The 26,125-nt window shown below is 37.5% G+C and overlaps 1 protein-coding gene across 2 annotated transcripts in view; it reads left to right on the top strand.

Moving 5' to 3' along the window:
- The first annotated feature begins 14,336 nt into the window (after positions 1-14,336).
- FAP (fibroblast activation protein alpha) overlaps positions 14,337-26,125 on the top strand; it is a 73,994-nt gene continuing 62,205 nt past the window's right edge. The window contains exons 1-3 of one of the 2 annotated variants that reach the window (XM_046659480.1): positions 14,337-14,568; positions 15,812-15,992; positions 16,327-16,411. In XM_046659480.1, coding sequence (XP_046515436.1) covers positions 15,987-15,992; positions 16,327-16,411 — 91 coding nt within the window. In that variant the 5' untranslated portion in view covers positions 14,337-14,568; positions 15,812-15,986. The remainder of the gene's footprint in view (positions 14,569-15,811; positions 15,993-16,326; positions 16,412-26,125) is intronic. The other variant, XM_046659479.1, reaches the window with a different exon arrangement.

The following is a 26,125-nucleotide window of genomic DNA, read 5'->3' as shown; positions in this document are numbered from 1 at the left end:
GTGAAATGGATTGTTGGGAGTGTCAAATGAGAAAATTGTGTCTAACAGAGAAAAAAATTACTTAAAACTCACGGAATATCTCAGAGAGAGAGAGAGAGAGAAAGAGAGAGAGAGAGAGAGAGAAACTGTCTTTGTTTTAGAACCACCCTAACACATATGTTAATTTTAAAGATCAGGCCTTCTTAAGGCTCCATTGGTAATGAATCAAAGGGATAACTAAACTGTTTTTGCATAAAACAGGACCAGTGAGAAAGAGCTAGAGAAGAAGAGAGAAAATGTTGAAGAGAGAGGGAACCCCAGGAGCAAGCAGGAGGCTGCAGCCCAAGTAGTAATTACCAGTGGAAATTCCACCATCATTGTCCCAAAGCACCAGTAAATCTACTCCTTACATACTTGAGTCAGTGTTTTTTGGCATCAGGAGTCAGGGCAGTCTGGCAGGGCCATGTGGAAATGATGAAGGGAGAGCACAGACACAAGGAAAAGGGGATACAGAGAATTCTGGATAACAAATGTTAAACGCGTTTTACAGTGCCTGACATAGAGAAAGCATTCAATAAATATTAATTTCCTTTTCCAATTTGAGGTAGAAGAGGTAATCTCTGACCTTGGAGAGTTAACAAATTGGTTGCAAGTTCAATGATTATGCAGATAAAATTATCTGAAAAAAATATGAGTATACAGCAATCATGTGATATACAAATTGTGGGTATCATAAGTTCAGGAAAGTCAAGAATCAAGTGAGAAAAGCTTCTGGAATAGAGTGAATAAGGAACTGGAATAATATCTTGTGTACATTAGACATTCAATTCATATTTCTTTAAAATAATCTAAAAAGTGAAGAAGAGTCGGAAGTACATTCTAAATGGAGGGAATGAGGAAGAAGGAAAAAGGAAAATGAACATATTTTGCCTATCTATTGGGATGCCACACTGAGCCTGGGCTTGGTTGGGTAACCAATATGAAGTCATTCTAGTTTTGTGAGCAGGGGAGTGACATGTTTTAGAAAAGATCTTCTACAAGAAGTTGGCGGCGAAATCAGAGACTAAAGAGAAAAAAATTGGGAGGAAAAAGATCAAGGAAGGAACATTTGGGCTGAGGTGATGAAAATCTGGACTTGGTCATTGGCAGTGAGGTGGAAGGAATGAGTGGTTCTGGATGATGTTGAAATAAAATCATGAGCTGGGGAAAACATGGCTGGCATGGAATTGACGGCAATAAACAAAATAAAAACAAAAGTACAGCACTGTTGGTGGTAGAAATAAATACAAGTATTTTTTACTTTACCTTATTTTTGCTCTATGACTCATATTTCTGCTTAGTCTTCATCTAGTGCCACATGTGGTCGTATTCCTGGCATATGAAGTAATTATTTCATTGCACCAAAGGACTTACTCACTGAGCTCCAGCTGTTTCCTAGTCCACCCATACTGATCACTGAGCTGTGATGGTTACAATCCCTTGTCCTGAAGCAAAGGTTTAAAATGAGTCAGAATCTCTTGATTTGTGATTAAAGCAAATGTTTTTACTTCTCAGAAGCTCTGGCTCCCAAGAAGGATGGCACAATGAATCTTGACTATTTCCTACATCCGTTCTCACCCTACCAGTGGGAACATAATGGTTGTACGACCCAGGTCATATCTTGGTCTTTCAAGAACAAAGTAAGATGCTTTTGGGTTACTATTCTAGTAAGGCCTAGGGAATGAGTTTCTGAATGTGTAGAGAGGGGTTCTGCACCCTATCTGTGGCCCTTTCCAGTGCTACTCTGCCTTAGGCTGTGGGCTGATGTAACAACACCTTTGTCAGACTTTGAGATTAGTCTAGACCAGCTCTGTCCAACCAAACTATAATGTAATATACATAACTAATCTAAAATTTTCTAATGCCTACATTAAAAAAGTTGAAAGAAACAGGTGAAATTAATTTTAATAACTTACTTTATATATAGCAAAAAATCCTATTATGTCATCAATATAAAAATTACTAATAAGATAGTTCACATTATTTTTTCCTATTAAGTGTCAAAAATTTGGTGTGTATTTTATACTTCTAGCACATCTTAATTTGGACTTGCCACATTTCAAGTGCTCAATAGACACATGTGGCTCGTGGCCTCTGTAGTGGATAGTGCAATTCTAGACATTTTATTTTTTAAGACATAGATAAAATTCAGTTTAAACATGAAATTCCAATAGTCTTCTTACAAGTTATCACCTAACTTTGAATTCTCTTATTTTCTCTTATTTCTGTGAAATTTTCTTATCTTTCTGATTTTCATATCTCTATAGCTTATAAAACAATTAATTGTGAGAACATGTCATGGACACCATGGTTCTTTCCCCAGATCCTCTCTTCGGTGCCAAGATACCCATTCTTGGGTCTGGGAATATGGCTACTGACAGCTCCCAGCGGCCTCCCACATTAGGTATTACCCTAGTCTGTGGGGAACTTCCCTCCCTAAAGTTGTGGCCTCTTGGGGGTGGCCTGAAGCGAAATAACTGACTGATAAGAGGACACAAGCCTGTCCTTCTTTACTCCATTTGGGACAACTCTGAAGGGCCATCCCACTCCTGAGGTCCCTGTAAGGTAGACTGAGGTCTCCTTTGCAATTGTACTGTGGGTCAGTGTCTCCCTCTGCCACATCCTGCCTTCTTCACTTCCCTACAGGTATATCTCCTGAGAGCAACCTCTCTCTACCCAGCTACCCTACGCCCAAAATAAACCCTGCTGCATCTCTCCATCTCAGAGCCTGTTTCCAGGGAACCCAGTTTGACAGAGAATATACAGTAGTCTCTTTTCTACCAAGGCAAGATTATAAGCAGTGTTTGAAGCGAGGAGGGGGAAAAGCAGGAGCCAGGCTTTGAATCATTTCTGTGTATTATAACTATATTTAGTCACAGGTGAGTTAGGCCAGAGCTCTCTCTGACCCTCCCTTTCTTCATGTTTATTCTTTTTTGTTTTCTATATCACATCTCTCCCAAAGGACAAAGTGAAAATTGAGCAAGTGGTATGGCCAAAACTGGGATTCATCAACAGCATTGGGATGAAGCATGAGAAAATTATTGCAAAACAAAAAAGATATCAACTGAACGACATCATAGCCCACACATTTATTGACATCAACAGAGTACTGTCTTTACTTTTCCTGGCTCTCCAGCGCCTACCTATATGGGTGGAGATGCAGAACAGTTTTGCAGTTTACAGAAGCTTCATCTTCTAAGGCAGTTATTGCCTTTCATTTCTTTCTTCTTCCTCAGGAAAGTCCAACCTTTCTCGCCTTTATACTGAAGGAAAGCAGAATATGCCACCCCAAAGTGTGGCACTTTGCCATATTGATTATTTTGAATTAAAGTTACTCAAGAAATAGCTGGTACTAGAAGAACATTCTGGCCCTTTGTCACTTTGAAAGCAGGAAATAAACCCCCCATGTGAAAGGTACCCTCCCTATACCAGGAAGATAGAAGGCATCCTTGTCTCTCGAGATAGGGAACTTAGGGCTGAGAAAGCTGTATAAATAAACCTTGTTACTTCTTCAATAATTTACTACCCAAACCCAAACCTCTTTGCCTTGTCAATTCTTCACAAACTTATTGTTTCCTTGTCAAAAAGGTGTAAAATTTGCCTGCTCTGGTCACTTCTTTGAGCCTCATATCTTTGGTGTTCCTGTATATACAAAATTAAAATTTTTTTTCTCCTGTTAATCTGTCTTATGCCAATTTAATGATTAGACCAGCCAAAGAACCTAGAAGAGAAGGGAAAAGTTTTCCTTCCCTACAATATTTATATCCCTTTGCTGGCATCTGTGAGTCTCTGTCTTCCTAGAACACTCTCTGGGTCATCTTCAGGCACCTGAAAGCCTTAGATGGATAGTCTGGTCCAAAGTTTTAAAGCTCTTAGGGGATGGGAAGGGGGTACATCAAGATCCCCCTTGTTTTAAAACCTGTGCTTGTCTGCCACACAAAGATCTTCAACTCTCAAACAAGTAAGATCATTCTCTGGGACGATATTGGCTTGTACCATTCCTGCTTTAGCCTTCTTTGATGACTTTATATCTCTGTCTCACACACACATATACACATACTTATCCAGGTTAATGACATTCTGCACAGCACTTCTATTGGCTCTGTTTCAGATCTTACAAAGTTATAATCAATTGATTATTATAGCTAGGACCATTAAAACGTAGGGAACTGGAAGAAGGGAGACATTATTCCCCATTATTTTCCGTTCCTCTCCCCTATGGCTGAAGTCCTCTGAAAAGGATGCGGTAGTCAGTTCTTAGACCTGAATTGAGAACTAGGAGACATTGATTCTCCATCTGATTTGGTCTCTTACTGAAGTTTTTGTGACTGGTTTAGTATCTGAAGGATTCTACTATCTAATTGTTTCATAGACTGTAGCAATATAATGATAAAAATTGCTTTATGTTTCTGAAAAACTTTTCTAGTCTATAAATTCAGGTTAGAAGATTGGATAAAATCTTACACAAGGTAGGCAGTGTTTCTTTTCCTCAAAGAGCTTACTGCCTCTTTGCTATTGGTAAAATTCAGAAATAAGTTTCCCAGGTGAAAGGCGCTCTCCCTGTGTCCGTATCACCAGAGCTGGGAATTCCCAGCTGAGAAGCTGCAGAAACAAACCTTAATTCACTATCTCCAGCCTAAACTCTGTTTAAATTCCTCACTAATTACGTACCCCAAACTTAAGTTTCTTTGTCTCGTCAATTCCTCACATATTGATTGTTTCTTTGATTAAAAGATGTATATACCGCCTGCTTCGTTCACTCTGAGCATCATTTTCATGATTCTCCATGTACACATAATTAAATTGGGGTTTTCTCCTGTTAATCTGGCCCTGTGTCAATTTTATGAATAGTCCAGCCATGAGAACATAAGAAGGGTAGAACGGGGGAATTTCCCCCTTCCCGACACCACCATGGTGATGCTGTAATGGTACTGAAAGGTCAGTGACTGAGGGTATTTCAAAGGAAGGACTCTACAATTAGTAAAGGAAAAACATGCGGGAATAATAGGAATAAGGAGATTCTGGCATAAATAATACTTCAGGCTCTGAGAATATGTTTGGAAAATATCCAATAGTGCACACTGGATATTTCTATTAGATGAATGTAAGCAAAACTAGGGTGATCCTTCATGCAGTCAGGCACGGCCCTTCCTGCATTTTCCCAGGAGATGGGAGGGAAGGAAATATTCTTGTTCTTTTTTCCTTTGATAGTAGGAACAAGGTTACAAAAGAATAGAAGGTCATGCCTCAGTATCACAAAAAAAGTAGTTTCTTTAGCCTTCGGTGTTTGCCAGGAAATTGAGGGTTTGAGCTCATGCCTCACTGTGGCCAGTTGTTGCGGCATCACATTATAGGACAATAAATTAATGCCTGAGTAGATTGTGTCGTTCCACACAATCCACTTCCTCCTGCTTTTCCTTGCTCCTGCATACTGCTTCCTTCTTCCTTCACAACTCCCTCCTCTGTGATGGTTCATCAGTATGAGCCTGGAGGAGGAGACTTCATGAAAGGGAGAACTTGCTGCGCCAGAGTTTGTGCTAATTAGAGGAAAAGCCCAATCCCTCAGCCACGTGATGGTCCAGACAGCACCATAGGCTTTTCATCTTGACTATGTCGTCTTAGCTTTGCCATTTGAATTGATAGTTATACCAAGTCTTCCACCACGAGCATGGCAAATCACTTGTCAAAAAAATAGTTCCACAGTTTTGGCACGTGAACCCCACCACAAAGATTTTTCTAGATTTCTGGCATTTCCAGAATTTAATCAAATGACTGCTCTTATAAGCAATTATAATGCTCTGATACTATTATTTATGTAAATATATTTTTTTAACTATAATTGCTGAAAAAACTATCAGAGTGGAACACAACATTGATTAGATCATGTATTCATTGAAATTGTGCTAATTAGAATGTCAAAAGGAAGCAGACATGGAGTTCAACTAATTCTCACTTTACTAATCCATAAAACAGATACTTCTCACAAATAGCTGGTAATCTTTCCATAGTTCTCAGGAAGAAATAACTGAATAGCTGCAGTGCAGTCTCCTGTTACTAATTCTCCATGTTATAACGAACAAAACTGCAATTCATGTTGAAAGGCAACCTGAAGCAGTAGCACAAGGATTAAATGACCGTTGTTAGATAACAATGGTTAATATCTGATTGTTTGACAATAATGATCGTGGCCTTTTACTGGTCACACCTGGAGGCACTCTCCTTGAGCATTATTAATGTTGGGCCCACAATGAGCAGCAGGTAAGCTCCATATCCTCTATATCCTTCCTTCCTTCTTTCCATGCTTCCTTTCTTCCTTCCTTCTTTCCATCCTTCCTTCCCTTCTTCCTTCCTTTCTTCCTTCCTCCTGACAGCAGTATTTATTAAGCACCTATTTCATGTCGAGCATTGTTCCCATATCCTTGGAATATATGAGTGAAATAAACCAAAAATGGAGCTATACGTGGGGGAAAGAGGAATAAGCAATAAAAATAACAAATAAATAAATAAACAAATATGACAGGTTATTAGGAAATGGTAAAATCTATGGGAAAAAAGAAGAAGAAGTTTAAAAAAATCTGGAAGTTGAGGGAGGTCAATTTTACATGAGTGATTCGGCCTCATTAAGGAGGTGACATTTCAGCAAGAACTTGAGCCCATGTTGGCAATGTCTTTCCTATTTTTTCATCTATAAATCTTACTCTGCTATCATTCTCTTTGTCTTTCTTGATGCTATATACTAGACTCATAAGAAAAATTATTTGTGTGTTGGCTTAAGACTTCATAGACCTCAGGTCAGGGCAGCGTATGATTTCTCTCTTGAAAACCTAAGAGGCCTGGCCTTACTCATGGTAGCAGTAGGTAGGCACCTAAAAGATGTGACATGAGATGTGCTACCAAAAGTCCCATCTCCTCTTCTCCCAGTTCCTTTATGGTTTTAAAATCTGCTTTCTAAATAAGTTACATAACCTTCCCATCAGTCAGCCAAACTGACTGATTTCACCACTATTAAGATATTCGTTATTTTCGATTAAAGTATAGCATTATTAGCAATTCTTTTTTAAAATTCAAATTTGCCATGGGAATCAGACTCAAGAAAAAACGTTCACATTCTTGGAGGGAAAAGGTTGCATCTGTAGTGTGGAATGACAGGTTTACAGACAGAGGATCCCAGTCTTTCACTGGTAGTAGATCAGGGGCCGAATTGGGGGCAGGAGGAATAGACAGAGCACAGAGAGAGATCAGACAAGCATTGTAAGGTCTTAAACTTGCCCTCATATACTTTGCATAATACACACAGAGGGATACTTTTTACTCCCACAAAGAAATATGTTCTCATACAATTTTTCTTGACCAACTGGCCCTCTGATCTAATTTTAGTATCTCACTGAGATACATCTTTTTGACCTTTGATGGAATGGCATAGCCAGGGTGGGTTATGGTGGGAGTGGAGTGGTCTGCTTCAGGAGGAAGGAGCATTTTATCACTAAAATTGTTTAGAATTGCTGGACGTGGTGATAACAATAAGCAGGCTGATTTTAGTCGGTTTATTATTGTTTGTAAATATGCTATAGATAGTGCATTCCCTTTATTTTCTGCTTCCAAGAAAGACTACACCCACCACACCACACCTTGGTACCCAATGCTCTGAGGCATATGTTTCCAGAGTTTCTACTATGTATATACCTACATAAACATTTTCTTCCACAAAACCCCTCTACAAAAATGGGATCATATTATACAAACAAGAAATAGATTGTGGATGTTTTCCATGTCAACAAATTTAGACCTACATCATTCATTTTTATATGTCCCTAATGGATTTGTCTAATTCCCTCCAGATGGGCTTTGAGACGATTTTCAGTTTCTAGATATTTTACGCTGAGTTTCAACAATACTCTTGTATTTGCGTCTTTGCACACTTATCCAATGTCATCCTTAAAGTACATTCCTAGAGGTAGAATTTCTATCTTACAGGAGATGCATAGTTTTGATATTTACTCCTAAAGTGCCCTCCAGAAAGTTTGTGGTACTTTCCTCTACCATCAGCTGATCGTGAGAGTGCTTATTTCTCCTGTGCGCCTGTGCTACCATTTTTTAATCTCTGCTAATCTGATAAATGAAAAATATCCCATTTTGGTATTTTACTTTTCATTTCTTTGATTTCTAGAAATATTTAACATTATGTTTATATTTCTATAGTAATATTTTTATATTTTACAATTTGTGGATTTGCCTAGAGAAACTGCCCGTTTTTGCCCTTTCTGTTGCGCTGTGAAGCAAAAGAGGGAAAAAAGATTCTGAGCACAAGTGTCACCTACAGTATGAGGCTGCTTAGTGAAGAAGACCTGCTAATATCCGTCATATGAATTTGTAGATTTATTTTTTAAAATTCTGAAATTATATAAAAAATCATGTGGCTCTCTGTTTCTACTAATGTAAATATTCCCCTCCTACAATGTGTCCTCTATACCATTTGGAGATGATATGGTGGGGACTGTTATGTGTACTCCAACTCTTTTTCTGTCCATCACAGATGAAAGCTCTTGACTGCCTGCTTTGGGAGATGAGGGCATGAGTTTTCCCGATTTTCTGTATGTGTTTCTTTACTCTCTTCCACTTTCCAACTTCTATTGGATTTGTTTAATTTTATTGATATATAAATGATAAATAATTTTGATTGATAATTTCTGACTACAGAAAAGTCTTTTGTGATTTGTCTACAGTACATTATAAAAATTTAAAACAATAAACACTCAAACTGTTGTGACTATGTAAATATTCTTTTGAGTTAAGCAGTTTGGTAGGACTACATTTCATTCTCTGTGGGTCCAATAGTACTTCTCATGCTGCTCAGTAGAGAATGTTCTTAAGACTCTACTTTTACATGCCATCAATTACTTCCATCAGTTACATAACTATTGGGACTCATGTTTACAAGCAGCATGAAAAACAACCCAAACTTAGAAAAAACTTACTCAACAGAATAGACCTGACTTAAAAAATGGCTGGAGACAGGGGCTCGCACATTAGCCTCTGGTTTCCAAAGACCAGATTCTTCATTTCTGGGCTCAGCTTTGCTCTCCTCTGAATGATGAATCCAGTACTTTACTCCCTCATTTTGCTGAAAGACACCCTCAAGTTCCTTTCTAAGAAAGGATATTTGGAATGTAAACTTTCTAAGTTCTCACTCATCTGAAAATATGTTTATTTTGTCCTCATATTTGACTGGTTTCTTGGCTAAGTAGATTGTAGCTTGGCAAGCATTTTCTCTCAGAACTTTGAAAACAATCATTAAGATATTTAAAGTGTACATTGTAGTGATTTGATATACATATACATTGCAAAAGGGTTCCCCTCATCTAATTAACTAATACATCCATCACCTCATCTATTTATCTTTTTATTTTTTTTGGTGAGAGGTGAGAAAATTTAAGTTCAGTTCTCTTAGCAAATATCAGTTATACAATACAGTGTCATCATCTCTAGTCCCCATGTTTTACATTAGATCCTCAGACTTTATTTAGCTTATAGCTGAAAATTTGTACCCTTTACCAACCTCCTCCCTATTTCCCCCTGGCAACCACTCTTCGACTCTGTTTCTATGAGCTTGACTTTTTTTTTTTTTTAGATTCCACATATAAATAATAGCATGCAGTATTTGTATTTGCCTGGTTTATTTCACTTAGCATAATGCCCACCAGGCCCATCCATGTTGTTGCAAATGAAAAGATTCCTTCTTTCTCATGGTTGAATAATATGCCATTTTATATATATGTGTGTGTGTGTGTGTGTGTGTGTATTGAATAATATAGAATAATATTCCATTCCATAATATATATTGAATAATAATATATATATCACAGTTCCTTATCCATTCATCCATTGATGGACACAGGTTGTTTCCACATCTTAGTTATTGTGCATAATGCTGCAATGAATATGGGGGTACAGATATCTCTGATATCCTGTTTTCATTTCCTTTGGATATGTAGACAGAAGTGGGATTGCTGAATTTAAGCATTTTTAAAGGTTGTCTTCTATTCTCAGAACTATCTCCATGGTCATTTTTTATGTTTTCCTTGAGTGTCTTTTTTTTTTCTTATTTGTTCTTCTTAGTGTCTTTACTTTTTCTTTCATGTTTCAGGGTTTTGATTCTTCTTTTTTTAGGAAAATTTTTTTTTATTTTTGTCTACTAATTCTTGCTTTTGTAGCAGATACAAGAATGAAGTAAGGATGGAGAGACCCTCGTATGCAGGTGGGGTTTGCTGGCCAATGTTGTTTAAGGATAAGAAGTCAGGAAACCATTAAGCTGGAGGACTAGATTTACTCTGGTGCACTGACTCCCAGGTAGCTCCTCTAGTACTCTCCAGTTATAGTTTAAAATCTCTTGAAATTAAATCTCCTCTTTTTACCTGGAATAAATGCACAGCTACAGATTGTTCTGCATCCAGAGGTAGAGAGTCCATATATGGATGTCCAACTAGTCTTCTTTTCTCAGCCCTATTTCTCTCTCTTACCCTCAGTAGTAAATGCCATCTCAATTCCAGAACTGTTCCGCGCAAGTTCCTTTCTAGGGGTGTCCCAGACAGTTTCCATTTCTATTCTGCTTTATCCACTGATGATAGTCTCTCCATTGTCTCCATTGTTGTATGTCTTATTCTTTTCCTTCCTTAACAGTCAGTTTAATGGAGTTTCAGAAGGCAAAGAAGTTGATGTACATATTCAGTCCACCATCTTGAACTGAAAATCCCTCCAACTCTTTTATAAAGAGTTTAGAATGGGATTCAGCGTATTTCTCCTCCCTCCCCAAGTATTGCTATAATTTGAAGTGAATTAAGTTTCCAGATAGACATCCAAAGTGACACCCTAGCCTCTCTTTTGTCAACTATATTTCTAGGTACTTTCACTTCTTTCCTCTACCTCAGCCATACTCTTCTCTAGCCACTCCCTAGACTTTGTCAGTTCCTTGAACTGAAATCTGAAACTGAAACCTGCTGCTTTCTGGTAACAACTTCTTTTACTTTCCACTCTATCACTCAGTTACTACTAAAACACATGCTTTTGGCCTTATCAAGATATCCAGATTACTAGCCCATCTAATTTCTTCCTTCAGTTTCACCTCCTCCTTGATCCAGCCTCAGTTACACATTCCATCACTGTACCTATATATACCCTCCTGCCAGAACCCTAAACATGGACCAACTAAATTGTGTTATACAATTAGACTGTCCGGGTTCATGTTTCATCTCTACCACCCACATAGCATATGAACACATAGTCATAAGCTATGTAACTTTTGGGAAGTTACTTAAATTTTCTGTGACTTCACATCCTCATCTTTAAAATGAAGATAATAATAGTACTAATGTTCTCAGGATGAAATGAGACAGTATATGTAAAGGGCTTAGAAAAATGTCAGGCTCAGAGCAAGCCCTGATGGTCTAGTGGTTAAAGTTCAGGACTCACTGCTTCAGTGGCCTGGGTTTGCTTCCTGGTCACTGAACCACACCACCCATCTGTCAGCTGCCATGCTGTGGCGGTGGCTCACATAGAAGAACTAGAAGGACTTACAACTAGGATATACAACCATGTACTGGGACTGTGGGAAGAAGAAAAAAAAAACGGAGGAAGATGGGCAACAGATGTTAGCTCAGGGCAAAACTTTTCCTGAAAAAAAAAAAAGAAAAACATCAGGCTCAATAAAAGTGTTCAATAAACATTAGCGAGTAGTAACAATATTCTCCAATGTAAAAATACTAGTGAAATAGCAGTGTACTTTAATAAGTTATATCACAGTGTATAAGGTGCTTACACATTCAATTTATACTCTCCAGTCAGTCTTCCTACTGATTAACCACTTTTAAAGAGATGTAATACTTGCATTTTTAAACTACATCAAAGCACTCAAAAAATGAGTTGTTTCTCTAACGCTTCTTTTCTAATTCAACTTTGATAGTTAACTCTCTACACCTCCAAGGAGAACTTGCCCTAATTATTATAGGATAATGAGCCACTGACATCTAATTATAACATCTATTAAGGTAGTAGATACCAATTAGAAACCGAGAGGCCTGTTGCTTCATACTCTCCCTTATGTAACAACTGTGGTTTTAGAAAATAGACCAGACTCAAAATGTAGTTTAAACTGTATCATTTCTCATTGATGCTATGTTATGCCACTTCTTCCAGATCTATAACCATATGCTAATTATCATGAACGTAGAGATCTCAGGCCTCTTCCTAGTTTGGATCTCTAAATTTCTTTGATGGTGGATATTCTGGTGAATCCCTTAATTTAAACAAGTCCCCAGAAGAAGATTTTTTAATCCCAGGGACTATATAAGTATTGCTCTGATTGCTAGACCCTAATTCTAGCAAAACGCTAACCAAGTTAATATTTCAGTCACTTCCCTGTGGAATGAGACTATAGTCTTCCGAGACATATAACAGTGTCCTCCGAAGACGGGAGGATTGTGCATATTTTGGTTCTAGTGATTCAGTTCACACCCTTAAGATGTCTCTCAATAGAAAAATCAGTGAGATGTCAATCAAAATTTAAAAAAATAGTTATTACTTTGGAATCAGCTTCAGGAAGTACCACAAAGAAGCAATGTAATATAACACTGGGTTGTGATAGAATCTTGGGAAAGTTATCTAATTTTTCTGAACTCCATTTCCTAATCAGTAAAATGAATATTGATATGAGTTAAATGAAATACGTAATGTATTAAATAACTTTGTATAAATAGTGAACAGGAAATTTTTATTGAATCTGAGGAATCAAATGGGCAGGCATGGCCTTCTTGGGAGCACATTCTTATTTGAAGAGGATAAAATCGAGGCTTATGTTGGCTCCACTCCTGCCCTCCCTTGCTTGTCACTTGTCCTTAAATAATCTGTCTGAGCCTTTGGTTAATGAATGTATCCCTCTTTCTTTATCTGTCTACCCTCCAATAGAAAGACAACATCCTTAATTATGCTTTCAGCGTAGTCTTACCTTTACACTCTAAGATGGTATAGCTGAATGTGTTTCCTGGGAAAACACCTAAATCAAAATCATTTTGGAGCAGACGTACGATGGCTGTTACTAAATAGTTCTAGAAAGCTCTCTTAGTAAGCTAAGGATTTATGTTATAGTTAACTTACCCAATGGGATTACAAGAATGTAGTCATATTCCAAATTAAGCCATCTAAGGTCCATCTTTAGAAAAATCTAATTCTTACTCAATTTTTTACAAATCTACATCATACTTTGCATTTTTATAGCATTTGAATCGATCCAGAGTTGCTTTTTGAGAAAAGTCCTGGTCCTGACAAAAATTAGACTTGAATTAAGGGTTATAAATATGCACTACGTGTATTTTCTGTCCTTCCTTCAGAGTCCACACAGAAATCACCAACCAGTCAGGGTGCTCTTTCCTACTAAGCACAAACGGAGCTTTAGGCTCATGCTCAGCAAGATCTCCAGCAAGGCAAGAGAAATAAATATGTAAGAATTTACCTGCCATGCTTGTACTAAAATGTAAGCTCCCCGAGGACACAGACCATGGCTTACTCATATTTGTTTTCCCAACAAAACTGTTGACTGGACGTTAACTAACTGTACCAACTAAGAATAGTGGTCAGTTTCCTTAATGTTTATAAAAAAGCATCAGCATAAGCATTTTCATATTGACTCTAAAAGGAGAAAAAGCCAGTAAAGACGTTATAACATTAAAAGAATCCAAATTTTTGTGGGAGTCCCTATTTGGATGAAAATTGGAACATTTGTATGTTATCTCAAAGGAATGGCTGTGTGTGGCTCTGTTATAAGCAATATATCCCTAACTCATCAGATGGAAAAACTCCTAACATCTTTATTTCTGTAGTCAGTCTCATTTTTCTTATTACAGTTCAAACCAGTAAGAATTTTCCAGAAGTTACAGTTTGAATCACCCAACCTCCTGAGGAAAAAACAAACAAAACTAAATAAACAAGTTTCAGTCTCGTAATTTTTCCCCCTCACTAATAGTTTCAACTTAAATTTGTTCCTCTTAAAGCCCCCCAATTTCTCCAGAGAACCTGTCAAATGAGTCTCTTATAGATGCCCACACTTGGCTACAATCCTAAGTGGTACTCAGACCGGTCACATGTCAGTGCATTTTTAATTGCTGATGCAAATAGTATCCATCTTAATTACACCCTCATCATTTATTACAGTCAGTTTCTCTTCAGAATATAAAGTCTTGGAAGCAAACCCTTTCTAAAAAGTGCTTGTGGACTTTGGGGCTTTGGCAGCCTGGGACAGAACTTCTGAGAACAGCCTGTGTGAATTTTCCAAAGAAGGCATTCCATCTGAGAGGACCCACATGAGAGCAGTTCATTTGGAGCCTGGCTAGTGGCTTTTATCTTGGATTTGAGGATCTCACAATCACATGGAGATGCCTACAAGTGCCTACCATAACTTGAATATTACTCTTAATGATTGCTACAGTTTGTGAAAAGCTGGCCCCATCAACGGCGAAGGAGGAAGGCTCATCTAGAAGCTGGAGTGGCTACATCTGTCTGCCAGTAAGTGCTTAATGACTCATTTTCCTCAACAGAATTTTCATAAGGCTGGAATTCCGGGAGGGCTGTCTGGAGAATGTCTGAGAGGAAGTTCATAAGCCACTGTCCTGCCGTTTGCTGGAGAAAGCCTCCCATGCTAGACAGACGAGCGACCAAAACAAACAGCAACAAATTTCAGTAACATTTCCTCCTTACCTTTCATGAACAATTCATGAAAGATCACCAAGAAATTTGTTTTAGTCAGGTTGGGAATATTACAGACTTCCAAAGAAGAAAACCATTGGTGGAAAAACTAAAGATACAGTAGGCTAACAACGGTGTATATGTGGAACCACAGAATCTATCCAAGTGAATTGCATTGAACCAGCCAGAATACTCCAGGAAACTGTTGTGTGTGTACTTTTTTTTTTAACTCAGTCAACCATTTTACTGATCTGTCAGGTTGACCAATTTCTTTGGAATTATGTAGATTTAGCCAAAATGAAATTGAACATAAGACTTACTTCGCTTTTCAATGCTTTTTTATTTGTTTCAAAGGCTTTGTAATTACTAAATGTTCTCTCTCAGAAGATATTCTGAGAGGGAAGAAAAATATCACTTTTGCAAAGCCATTTCCATTCTTCCAAAGGTCTGCTGGTAAATTATTCTTACTGATCTTTCCATCTTTCTGGCCTGTGCATACACACCTAACCCATACTAAATTTCACCAGATGGCATTTTGTTTCTTTAAAGTAAAGCAGTCGTGGGTTTAGACAGTTGAATTTTTAAACTTCTGTATTTACTGAAAGTGCATATGGTGCTATATGGACAAAGAAATTGTGCTGAAAGAAAAACGTTTCTGTCTGCAGTACCTCCTAATCTCCCAGAGAAAGAAAAAATGCAGTTCTATGGTTTATTTCTCTCAAAATTTTATGTGGCTTTAATTTTCTTCCTCTGCTAAAAATTAGACATATGTATACTGTACATACCTGGAAATTTGAATTATTTTAAATTCTTCTTTTGGTTGCAAATAGAGAGCTTATACAAAACCCAATGGCTTGCCAAAGTGATCCGTGAGTGATTTCTAGAAGAAAATGAAACATAAACCTGAACTTGTAAAAAAACAATTTAAAAACCTCTGTATGTCAACGTAAGCAGATGTGGTGTAGAATTTACAAGGATGAGAAGGCTATAAAACCTCCCTTGAGCCATTCACAGTTCATTTCAAGGCCAAGAACGCCCCCAAAATCTGTTTCTAATTTTACAGAAATCTTTTGAAATTTGGCACGGTATTCAAAAGTCCGTGGAAAGAAAAAAAAACCTTGTCCTAGCTTCGGCTTCCAACTACGAAGGCAGACTTGCTTCTTTTCAACGGTTTTCACAGATCTAGTGACCCACGCTCTGAAGTCAGAATTAGCTAACTTTCAGAAACATCTGGAAAAATGAAGGTTAGTATATGCAGCCTCAGGTATTGCTAAAGAATGAGGGTGAGCTGAATTGAGTGCGATCAAAGTTTTCTATTGTTTAGAAGGTAAGGATTCGTACATAAGTATGTACTTCCTGGAGTGGGTTGGGATTGGGACATTGTTCTAAATATACCATAGAAATATTTGTCCTTGCAGAGCTGGAAGAATTCCAGCAATTATAGCCAGATCAGTGGAATACAATCAAAGGCTTTGTGGGGAGGGAGAAACAGGATTTAGTTGTAAACAAAGTCTTGCCATTTCCAATAGTTAGCAGAAACTGTGTGTATGTCTAATTTTTCTATTTTATTTTATGTAGACATGGTTAAAAATTGTGTTTGGAGTTGCCACCTCTGCTGTGCTTGCTTTATTGGTAATGTGCGTTGTCTTACGTCCTTTAAGAGGTAAGAATTTTCTCTGATTTACTCTATCTGCCTAGAATAGCTTGGAGAATGCTCTAATGCATGGTCACAAGTGACTGAACGTTTCCTAAGTCCTTATTTTCCAAAGCAAGTCTGTTATTGCTAAGAAGACGTATAAGCTCACAGATATGTTGTTGAGAAACCAGAAATACTGAGGAATTTAAGGCAAGGGTAAGAAGGGATTTCCAGTATTATTTCGGCAATAGAAAAACCTAAGCACTGTTCTGTATCACCCCCACATCCTCCCAAAATATATGTAAATCACAAGCTTTAGAGACAATATTTTTAACTAACGTTGCTTTTCATTATTGGATTGCCTCATGGAAAGTAAAGATGAGTAAGAATTGAAAAGTTAAAACAGAACCCATGGAGTTTTTTATTAGGAGCCTTTGCAAAAATTTAGGGAGGCACTCAAGAATGGAGATCTCAGGAAGAGCTGCATAGAAAAGTGAAATTGCTGTTCTAGATGCAGCAACAATGAGCCATCAAATTAGAAGACCAAATATTATTAAACAAGCATTATGTTTATTGATAAATCAATCCTTTTAGAAAAGATTAGATTAAGATTGATTTCACTTTGCTGAAAAATGGAAGACACTATGGACTGATATTGGGGCTAATTTAAATTAAGACTCCAGCTATAAATAATCCAGTGATATTAGGGTATTAGGGGAATTAGGTTTTTATAAACTCTTTATTAAGAGAAGCTCAAGTTCTAAAACAGGAAAAACATACAGCAATAACAGGTCTTGTGCCTTTGGGTCTAGGGAAGGGGCAAAAGTATGTACTAACAAATACTAAAAGCTTATGAGAGCTAAGGTGGGAAATATCTTGGTTAAAAATTAACTGACAATAAAGGATGTATATTGAATATATGAATATAAATATACATACAACTGAATGAAGAATGTATGAGTCTTGAATGATCTGTTGCTTTAAAAAAATGAAATATAGAAAAATATTTTGAAAAATTCAAAATGATCATAGGATTTTCACAGAATTACAAAAAGAAGAGGTTAACCAATAAGATGAAGGCAACGCTCTTGTATCTTCAGTATTAATCTTCCATCCTTATTCCTGCTCTCTGCTAGCACACAGTTATTCTTAGGCTGTTGAGATGTGTCGTATGCACCATATTTTTTGTATTTTTTAGAGTTAAAATTGTTTTCAGAGCAGTATTTCACCTCAGTGCTTTTGGGGTTATATTTACCTCATACTAACAATTGTCAGGTGGTGGATTAGGTCCTATTGACTGTTGAATGCTAATCCATTCAAAATTAGCTCTGATTTTTTAAAGAAACTCATGAGTACTTGAAATTGACACTTCGTTTCCTCAGAATAAATGTTCAGAGAACAGAAGTGTGTGGATTTTATTGTGAGCCTGCCTCCACATCCACAGACAAGGATAGATTGCATTTGCACTTTGGAATTTGAGCCACAATTTCTAATAAGAAATATACTATAATCATACATTTATAAGTAGTATACAAATATACACACATGTGAACATTTGTGTAATTGTATATAATCCCAATCCTTACCCTCTTCCCAAGTTTAGACATGTACATTATACACATAAATATATGTTATGAACTAACATAATTATATATTATAAAAGTCCTATGTCATTTGTAACATAAGTTTCTGTTTCAACCAACAGGATAGCTTTCAGAGCAAAGTAATTCCCTGGTGGAATGAAATAATCACACTAAACTTTAGATGAAATTTTATTGCTCATTCAGGAACTGGAAAATTATGAAAAAGCTGAGAACTAATTTTTTTTTATCATAATATCATCACTTTATATTCTAAATTGGCTGAAGAACATTTCAGAATGTCAATTAACTTGTACTTGGGACTATTCATTCCCCTACTTGCCTGAGCAGGACGAGGGTTGAAGCCCTCCCTGAAGTCAGTGGTACAAGCAGCCCTGATGTTGTATGTGTCCTTCTGACTTCACCCCTTTCTTCTCACACCCCACTCCTTAACTATCCCCAGTCTGAAGCTGCAGGTCCAGTTCTCACTCACATCTGCCCAGTGCCTGGTGAGGACAGGATCTGAGGTGACAAGGCAGGAGAAGGGAAGGAGGACTGGAGAATTCAAAGCCAAGTAAGCTTCTAGTTGGCCTTCTCACACTTCCTCAGAAATCCCATTACCTCACCTTTGCCTTAGGTGCCCTCACATTCTTAGCCCAGAATTTATGAGCCTACATAAGGACAGTCTTCCTTCGAGAAACTTAAAACCCCACTTAAGAAACATTCATTCATTTATTTATATATTAATGAATTAATCCCACTAACTACCAGCTCATCGTTGTGCCAGTTGTTGAAATAAAGGTACAATAGTCTACATTTCCCTCTGAGCGGCAGGATGGGAACCCAGTAAGGATACATAGTCATCACCACCAATAAGGGATAAGGATTTCTGTCATTTCCAACCAGGTCGAAGTGAGAAAAGAAAAGAAAGGGGCTTTTCCACAGAGGGAAAGGGTCCCAGGAACACAGGCCTCAAGATTACAAGAATGTGGAGGAAGTAGGCAGGAGTTTAGGGGCAAATAGGAAAATGTAGAGGGAAAATGAGGAAGAACTGTTTAGATTACTCACATTGTAATAAAAATAAGGGACTTTTTTTTTTTTGAAACTTCTGAATTTTCTCAGTTTTATTTTCACCAAACGCAAAACATATGTGGGTTTCTGCCCCTTAGTCCCAGGCTATCCTCCTTGGCCTCAACCTACTCCCCTTCAACTGATTCCTTTCTACTCTCCTGCTTCTATACCTTTTCTTTTGTTCCCAAGCATCAATTCTCTTCCTGTGTGAAGATGCCATCAGACGGAAGGTGGAAACTAAGCTCCACATCTTCCCCTGGTGTTTACCAACCCCAAAGACAAACACACAGACCTCCCCGTTTTAAGAGATTTACAGAGGTGACAATAACAAAAACCAAATAAACAAAAAACTAGAACTGAAAAGTAACAGAGGCTCCAGAATTTCAAAAGTAAATTCCATATGGCCTTGCTTCATGATTTATAGTTTCTGAATTCCTGGACCTGACTTTGTGATATTCATTTGTGAAAGGAAGTATGGGAGTTATCTGTCCTCTCCTTGAATTCTATTGAGTGCAGAGTTCTCCACATGGTGATGAGCAAACACTCAATAAATATCAGCTATTATTTTCCTACAATTTCTGACTTGTAGCAGCTGCTTAATAAGTGATAGCTAGAATTTTACTGTGTTCTTCAACCTAATATACACATACACACAAAGAAAGCAACTAGCCCTTTTTGTGTGGTGTGTTTCAATTTCAACAGTGTTCTTCTTAATTCTGAGTTCTTCTTAATTCTTCATCTGTGGGTATCATCCCTGTTCCTATCTCCCACCTCCTTGGATCAAAAACGGCAAATATTTCTCACAAACTTTTGTATGCAAAACAGTCACAGGACATTGGAAGCTCTGAAGCAAAAGCAAGAGAGAAGAAAGGAAGAGAAAAGATAAAGGCAGCTGGGGTGGGGGATGTGGAGAATAAAGCTGAGTGAAAGAAAAATGAGAGAGGTATGCAGGGTGGAGAAATAGCCAGCGTGCCTGTGCTGTGCCTCCAGGACCTCTCAGTGAAAGGAGAACCAGCATGAGTGAAGCCTCAGATCACCCTGAAGCCCTCTTGTCTACCCTTAAACACTTGTCCTTTTATTGTTGTTGTTTTGAGCCTTCAGTGTTTTATACAAATTGGTATTAGTTGCCAATTTTTAAAAATCATAAGATTTCACATAAAAATTTATATTTTGGCTTCTCTTTAAATATTAGATCTGGCAATATTGGGCCCATGATAATAGCTGAGAAGCAGTTGTTGTCCTTAGATGGGCAATGCCTTCTCCAGTTTGCCACAGACCCTACAACTTTCTATTTTATTATGCACAAGATGCCATATTCCTTGACAATAATCTGTCCAACCTCAATAAACAGGTGGATTTTTAGCCTTTGGACTGAAGGAGGCATACAGTTCCTCCTGGGATTAAGAATAACCATCTACTGAGTGTGAAAAAGACTGAGATTAGCACAATGGCAAGTCCACAGCAGCTCCTGGACACTGGTTATTTGTCCAACAATTATTTATGAAGAACCCTCCAAATACCAGGCACCGGTCTAGGGCACAAATGACAAGGTTTCTGCCCTTAGGAAAGGGTAGTTTGATAATAAACAAGTGAACAAATAAATTCACAGACAGTTTCAAATTCTTATAAGTGCTGTAGAGAACAACTGGAGTGAGGGTTGTGTTAGACGTCTGGGGCTGCCATAACAAAATATCACAGACTGGGCAGCACAAGCAACACAAACTTATTTTTTCACAGTTCTGGAGGCTGGGAGTCCAAGATCAAGGTGTAGACAGGCTTGATTTCTCCAGAGGCTTCCCCTCTTGACTTGTAGTTGGCTGCCTCCTTGCTGTGTCCTCACATGGCCTTTTCTCTCCACCCACACACTCCTAGGGTCTCTTCCTCTTCTTATAAGGACACCAGTTATATTGGATGAGGGCTCCACTATCATGATCTTATGCAACCTTGATGACCTTCTGAAAGGCCCTATCTCCAAATGCAATCACATTGAGGGTTAGAGTTTCACTCTATGAATTTCGGGGAGACTTAATTCAGTCCATAACAGAGCTGGTCAACGAAGCCTTCTCTGAGATGATATTTGAGCAGACACCTTAAGGACAGGGAGGATACAAGCTGGGTGATAAACCCTCAACACAGAGGAAAAAGATACTAAGGCCCTGATGCAGGAAAGTGTTTGGGAAGTTCAAGGAACCAAAAGGAGACCAATGTATGATGCCAAAATTATGGAAACAAATTAACATAGTAAAATATGTATATACATATATATATAAAATGTATAATGATTGCTTACTTAGCTAAGTAATGCCTTATATAGTTTATTTCAGAAGACATCTGAAGTCACAGACAATTCAGACAGAACAGAAATCAATATTTTATAAGAAGAAATGTCATTTGGAATGTCAGTATTTTAGGCAGAAATCCACTGTTGTTATTATTACTATCATTATTATTGCTATTGCTACTACTACTACCTCAACAATCACTTTTTGTAAAATAAGATGCATATGAGATGAAATCATCTTCAAAGAAGACATGAATATATTTTTAAGGCTTGAAATTTTCCCAGTATCAACATTCAGAATTGTGAAAGACTCCCTCAAATATCTTAAGAGTTTTAAGCTTATTTATTCACTGTTCCTTTGGAGGAAATATGGGGGAGTCGAAAAGGTTGAGGAAAAGGTTCAGAAAGTTCACGGACACAAAAGAGCTTTTGAGTTGAGTGTAAACAGATCAACTTTTCAGATTACATTTCTCTAATTTGCACTTGGATTTTAAAATCACAGAAGATAAAGCTTGGCAAACTCTCTTTGAGGTTTGCCAAATTCTGAATAATTTAGAAAATAATCCCAGTCTTTGGACAATTCCCATAATGCAGAGGAGTTTACCTGTCTCTGATTTCTGAAGCGATTGTGTAAAACTTATACAAAAATATCTAGTCACAGATATACCTTGAAAACTACATGTTCTAGAGCTCAAATCGGGGATATAGGATCAGGGCTAAAAGTTTTTAAGAACCAGAGGCAGTCAAACTGAGCCTTAAAATATAGCAATAATTAACACAGTAGGCACAGATTGAAATGATCTTTCCATAGGATAATCAAATACTATTCAGTCTTTTTAAAATTTATTCCTGTTATATGTAGAGCAAAGAGTTTATTCTTCCTTTCAGTATCCTTCTGAAGTAACAAAAATTATGCAGTAAAAACAGAATAACTTGTAATCCTTATTAAGTTTTATTCCCATTAATTAAAAAAAGAATAGGATTGCTTAGTATCTAAATTAAATTTTTTATAAGATTATGATTTTATACTTAATAGAAAAACTGTAATAGGATTCTTTAAAGGAACAGGATAGAAAGATTGTATGTGAAAAAATCAGATAACTTACATGATATGGACAAATTTCTAGAAAGATTCGAACTACCAAAATTTACTAAAGAATAAATAGGAAACATGAATAGTACTGCAACAACTAAAGAGATGGATTTAGTGATTTAAAAACCTCCCACAAAGAAAACCCCAGGCCTAGGTGGCTTCACTGGTAAACTCTATGAAACATTTAAAGCAAAATTATTATCAATCCTTCACAAACTCTTCTAAAAAATAAGGGAACACTTCTCAGTTTATTCTATAAGGCCAGTATTACCATGATACCAAAACCATACAAAGGTGTCACAAGAAGAGTAGTTACAGACAGTAGTTGCAGACCAATACGTCTTACGAATATAGATGGAAAAATCCTCAACAAAATACCAGCAAACCAAATCCAGCAATACATAAAAAAGACTGTACACCAAGACCAAGTGGAATTTATCCCAAGATCACAAGGTCGGTTTAACACTGAAAATCAATTACTGTAATAAATCATCCCAATAGAAAAAAGGACAAAAACCACATGATCATCTCAATAGACACAGAGAAAGAATTTAACAAAATCCAACACCATTTCATTATAAAAACACTCAGCAGACTAAAAATAGGAAGAATTTCCTCTATCTGATAAAGGGCATCTACAAAAAACTCACAGCTAATATCATACTGGTGAAAGATTCAGTGCTTTCCCCCTAACTTCAAGAACAAGAAAGTATGTTTGCTTTCATCACTTCTGTTCAATATTTGATGGGTGGCTGTAGCCAGGGCAATTAGATAAGGAAAAGAAATACAAAGTATCCGATTGGAAAGGAAGAAGTAAAACTCTCTCAATTGGCAGATCCTAAGGAATTCACTAAAAAACTACTAGAACCAATAAACAAGTTGGGAAAAGTTGCAGGACACAAGATTAATATATAAAAATCTATCATATTTCTATACATTAGCAATAAACAATATTAAAAAGATCTAAATAAGTGGAAAGACATCCTGTGCTTATGGGTCAAAAACTTAATATTTTTAAGATGGCAATACCCCTCAAATTTATCTACAGATTAAATAAAATCCCTATCCAAATCCCAGATGAGTTTTTTGCAGAAATTGACAAGTTGATCCTAAAATTCATGCAGAAATGCAGGGGACCCTAAACGGCTGTCTTGAAAAAGAAGAATGAAGTTGGAGGAATCACACTTCCTTATTTCAAAACTTACTACAAAGCTTACATAATCAAGACAGCGTGGTACTGGCATAAAGACACACATATAAATTAATAGAATAGAGTTGAGAGTCCAGAAATAAAGTCTTACATTTTGCGGTTAATTGGTCAATAAGCCTGCCATAACAACTTAATGGAGAAAGTATTTTCAACAAATGGTGCTGAGACAATTGGATATTCACCAGCAAAAAATGATATTGGACCCCTTTCCTCACACCATGCATAAAAATTAACTCAAAATGGATCAGAGATTGGGGCCAGCCTGATTGCACAGTGGTTAAGTTTGCACGTTCCGCTTCGGTGGCCCAGGCTTCGCTGGTTCAGATCCCGGGTGTAGACACGGCACCATTGGCAAACCATGCTGTGGTAGGCGTCCCACATAGAAAATAGAGGAAGATGGGCATGGATGTTAGCTCAGGGCCAGTCTTCCTCAGCAAAAAGAGGAAGATTGGCAGCAGATGTTATCTCAGGGCTAAACTTCCTCCAAAACAAAAGGATCAGAGATCTAAATGTAAAAGTGAAAACTGTAAAACTCTTAAAACAAAATATAGATATACATTTTTATGTCCTTGTATTAGGCAGTGGTTTCTTAGATATGACCAAAATCACAGGCAACAAAAGAAAGAGCACATACATCGGACTTCATTAAAATTTAACACTTTTGGGTTGCAAAGGAAACCATCAAGAAAGTGAAAGACTGCCCACAAAATGGGAAAAAAATGTTTGCCCATCATATATCTGATAAGGGACTTGCATCCAGAATATATAAAGAACTCTTACAAATCAATAATAAAAAGGCAAATAACCCAATTTAAAAATGGACAAAGGATAAACATTTCCCCAAAGATAAGCAATAAGCACATGAAAAGATGCTCAACATCATTAATCATTAGGAAAATGTAAATCAAACCAAAATGAAATATCAGGAATAAAATTACAGGTGGAGCAATTAGCCTGCCTGGTGAGAAATGGCTTGGCCGTGGGGGTGCAGTAGAAATGGAGAAAAACAGACAAAGCAGAGAAAGATTTTGGAGATAAAGTGGTTAGGCCTGGGTGTTGGATAAAGGCGATGAGGGAAGGGGGAGGTCAAGGGTGACCCTCAAGCATTTGAACTGAGGAACTATGTGAATGATAGTGCCATTGACTTGGAGAAAGCTGGAGGGGCAGCTTGGAACTTCTTTTTTCTTAGCTTTGGACGTGTTGATTTTGAAGAGCCTGTGAGATATGTAAGTGGAGATGTGAAGGAGGAAGTTTAATATACAGGTCTGGAATACAGAGAAGAAAATGCAATGGGTTTCAGGTGCGGCAGTGATGGTGGGGGTGAGTCAGCCTAGGGATAGGAAATAGAAACTCTGGGAGAATGAAACTGCTGGGGAAAGCGGCTCTTCCTCAAGTCCCGAGTTACCCAATACGAGCCACACCAAAATTTAAAGTCGAGATTAAAGAAAGATGAGCTGGCAGCACAACAATAAAGTAATACACAAATGGACTTAAAAACGCTGATAGTTCCTTTGAATAACTTATGTTGTTCAGTGTTGTTTGTAGAGAGAACCAAGGAAAATTGCTTTCAGAGCTGAGAGCTCCTACATCCTGCAGCCAGACTTGAAAGCTTGCTAGTGACTGCTTTGCTTTGACAAAGCTCAACTTGCATCTTTTCTCTTAACCTACGTTTTTAGGTATAATCATTCTACCCCCCTTGTGTGTTGCTTGGTTCTTGACCTTACTTGTGTGTTTGTTATGTGTTGCTGCTATGCTTTCACTTGAAATCATAGTATAGTGATGAAGCACCCAGCCTCTAAAATCAGATGGAGCTGGATTTAATCTCCAGCTCTGTTACGTATTCGGCCAATTACTTTACCTAATTTCCATTTCCTAACCTGTAAAATGGTGTTAATAATAGTACTTCTCTCAGAGAGTTGCTGTGAGGATTTAATGGGACCACGCATGTAGACTGCTTGGTACCTATAGGACTTAGTAAGTTATAACACTTCATATTATTGGTCTAAAGCTATCTTAGGTCCATTTTTTTCAAAGTTGTCAGCCTTTGCTCCAATATAATATTAGTTTAAAATAGTATATTTCCCACACTAGTATTTCCTATACTTGCCCCGACCTGGTGCAATGGCTGGAGAAGATGCCTCCTCATAGACAGCATCTCTGCAGAGGCAGCAGAAAGACAGGTACAGTGTGCCTGTGAGTCCATGTCACTTTTCTTGAGGTGGCCTCATAAGCATCAGCTCCTGGTCAAATATGAAAGTGAAAACAAAAGGACCTGCCAGCCACTTGTATGCCCACTTAATAGACCATATTTTCTCATTTAGTTTATGATGAATATTAGAGCTAACGTCAGATGTCTCTGCTCTGACACTTACTCCCAGTTTTTCAGGACTAGAAAATTAAATGGCAGAAATAGAAATAGAATCCTACTAAAGAGTAAACACAAAGTTTTAAGAAGGAGTTAAGAGAATAGTGAATCACTACTTACTTGTGAATCATTTCTGTGAAC

The sequence above is a fragment of the Equus quagga genome, chromosome 4, assembly GCF_021613505.1.
Source record: "Equus quagga isolate Etosha38 chromosome 4, UCLA_HA_Equagga_1.0, whole genome shotgun sequence".
Lineage (NCBI taxonomy): Eukaryota > Metazoa > Chordata > Mammalia > Perissodactyla > Equidae > Equus > Equus quagga.
The sequence above is the reverse complement of the archived record's forward strand: the minus strand, read 5'-3'. Positions and strand labels throughout refer to the sequence as shown.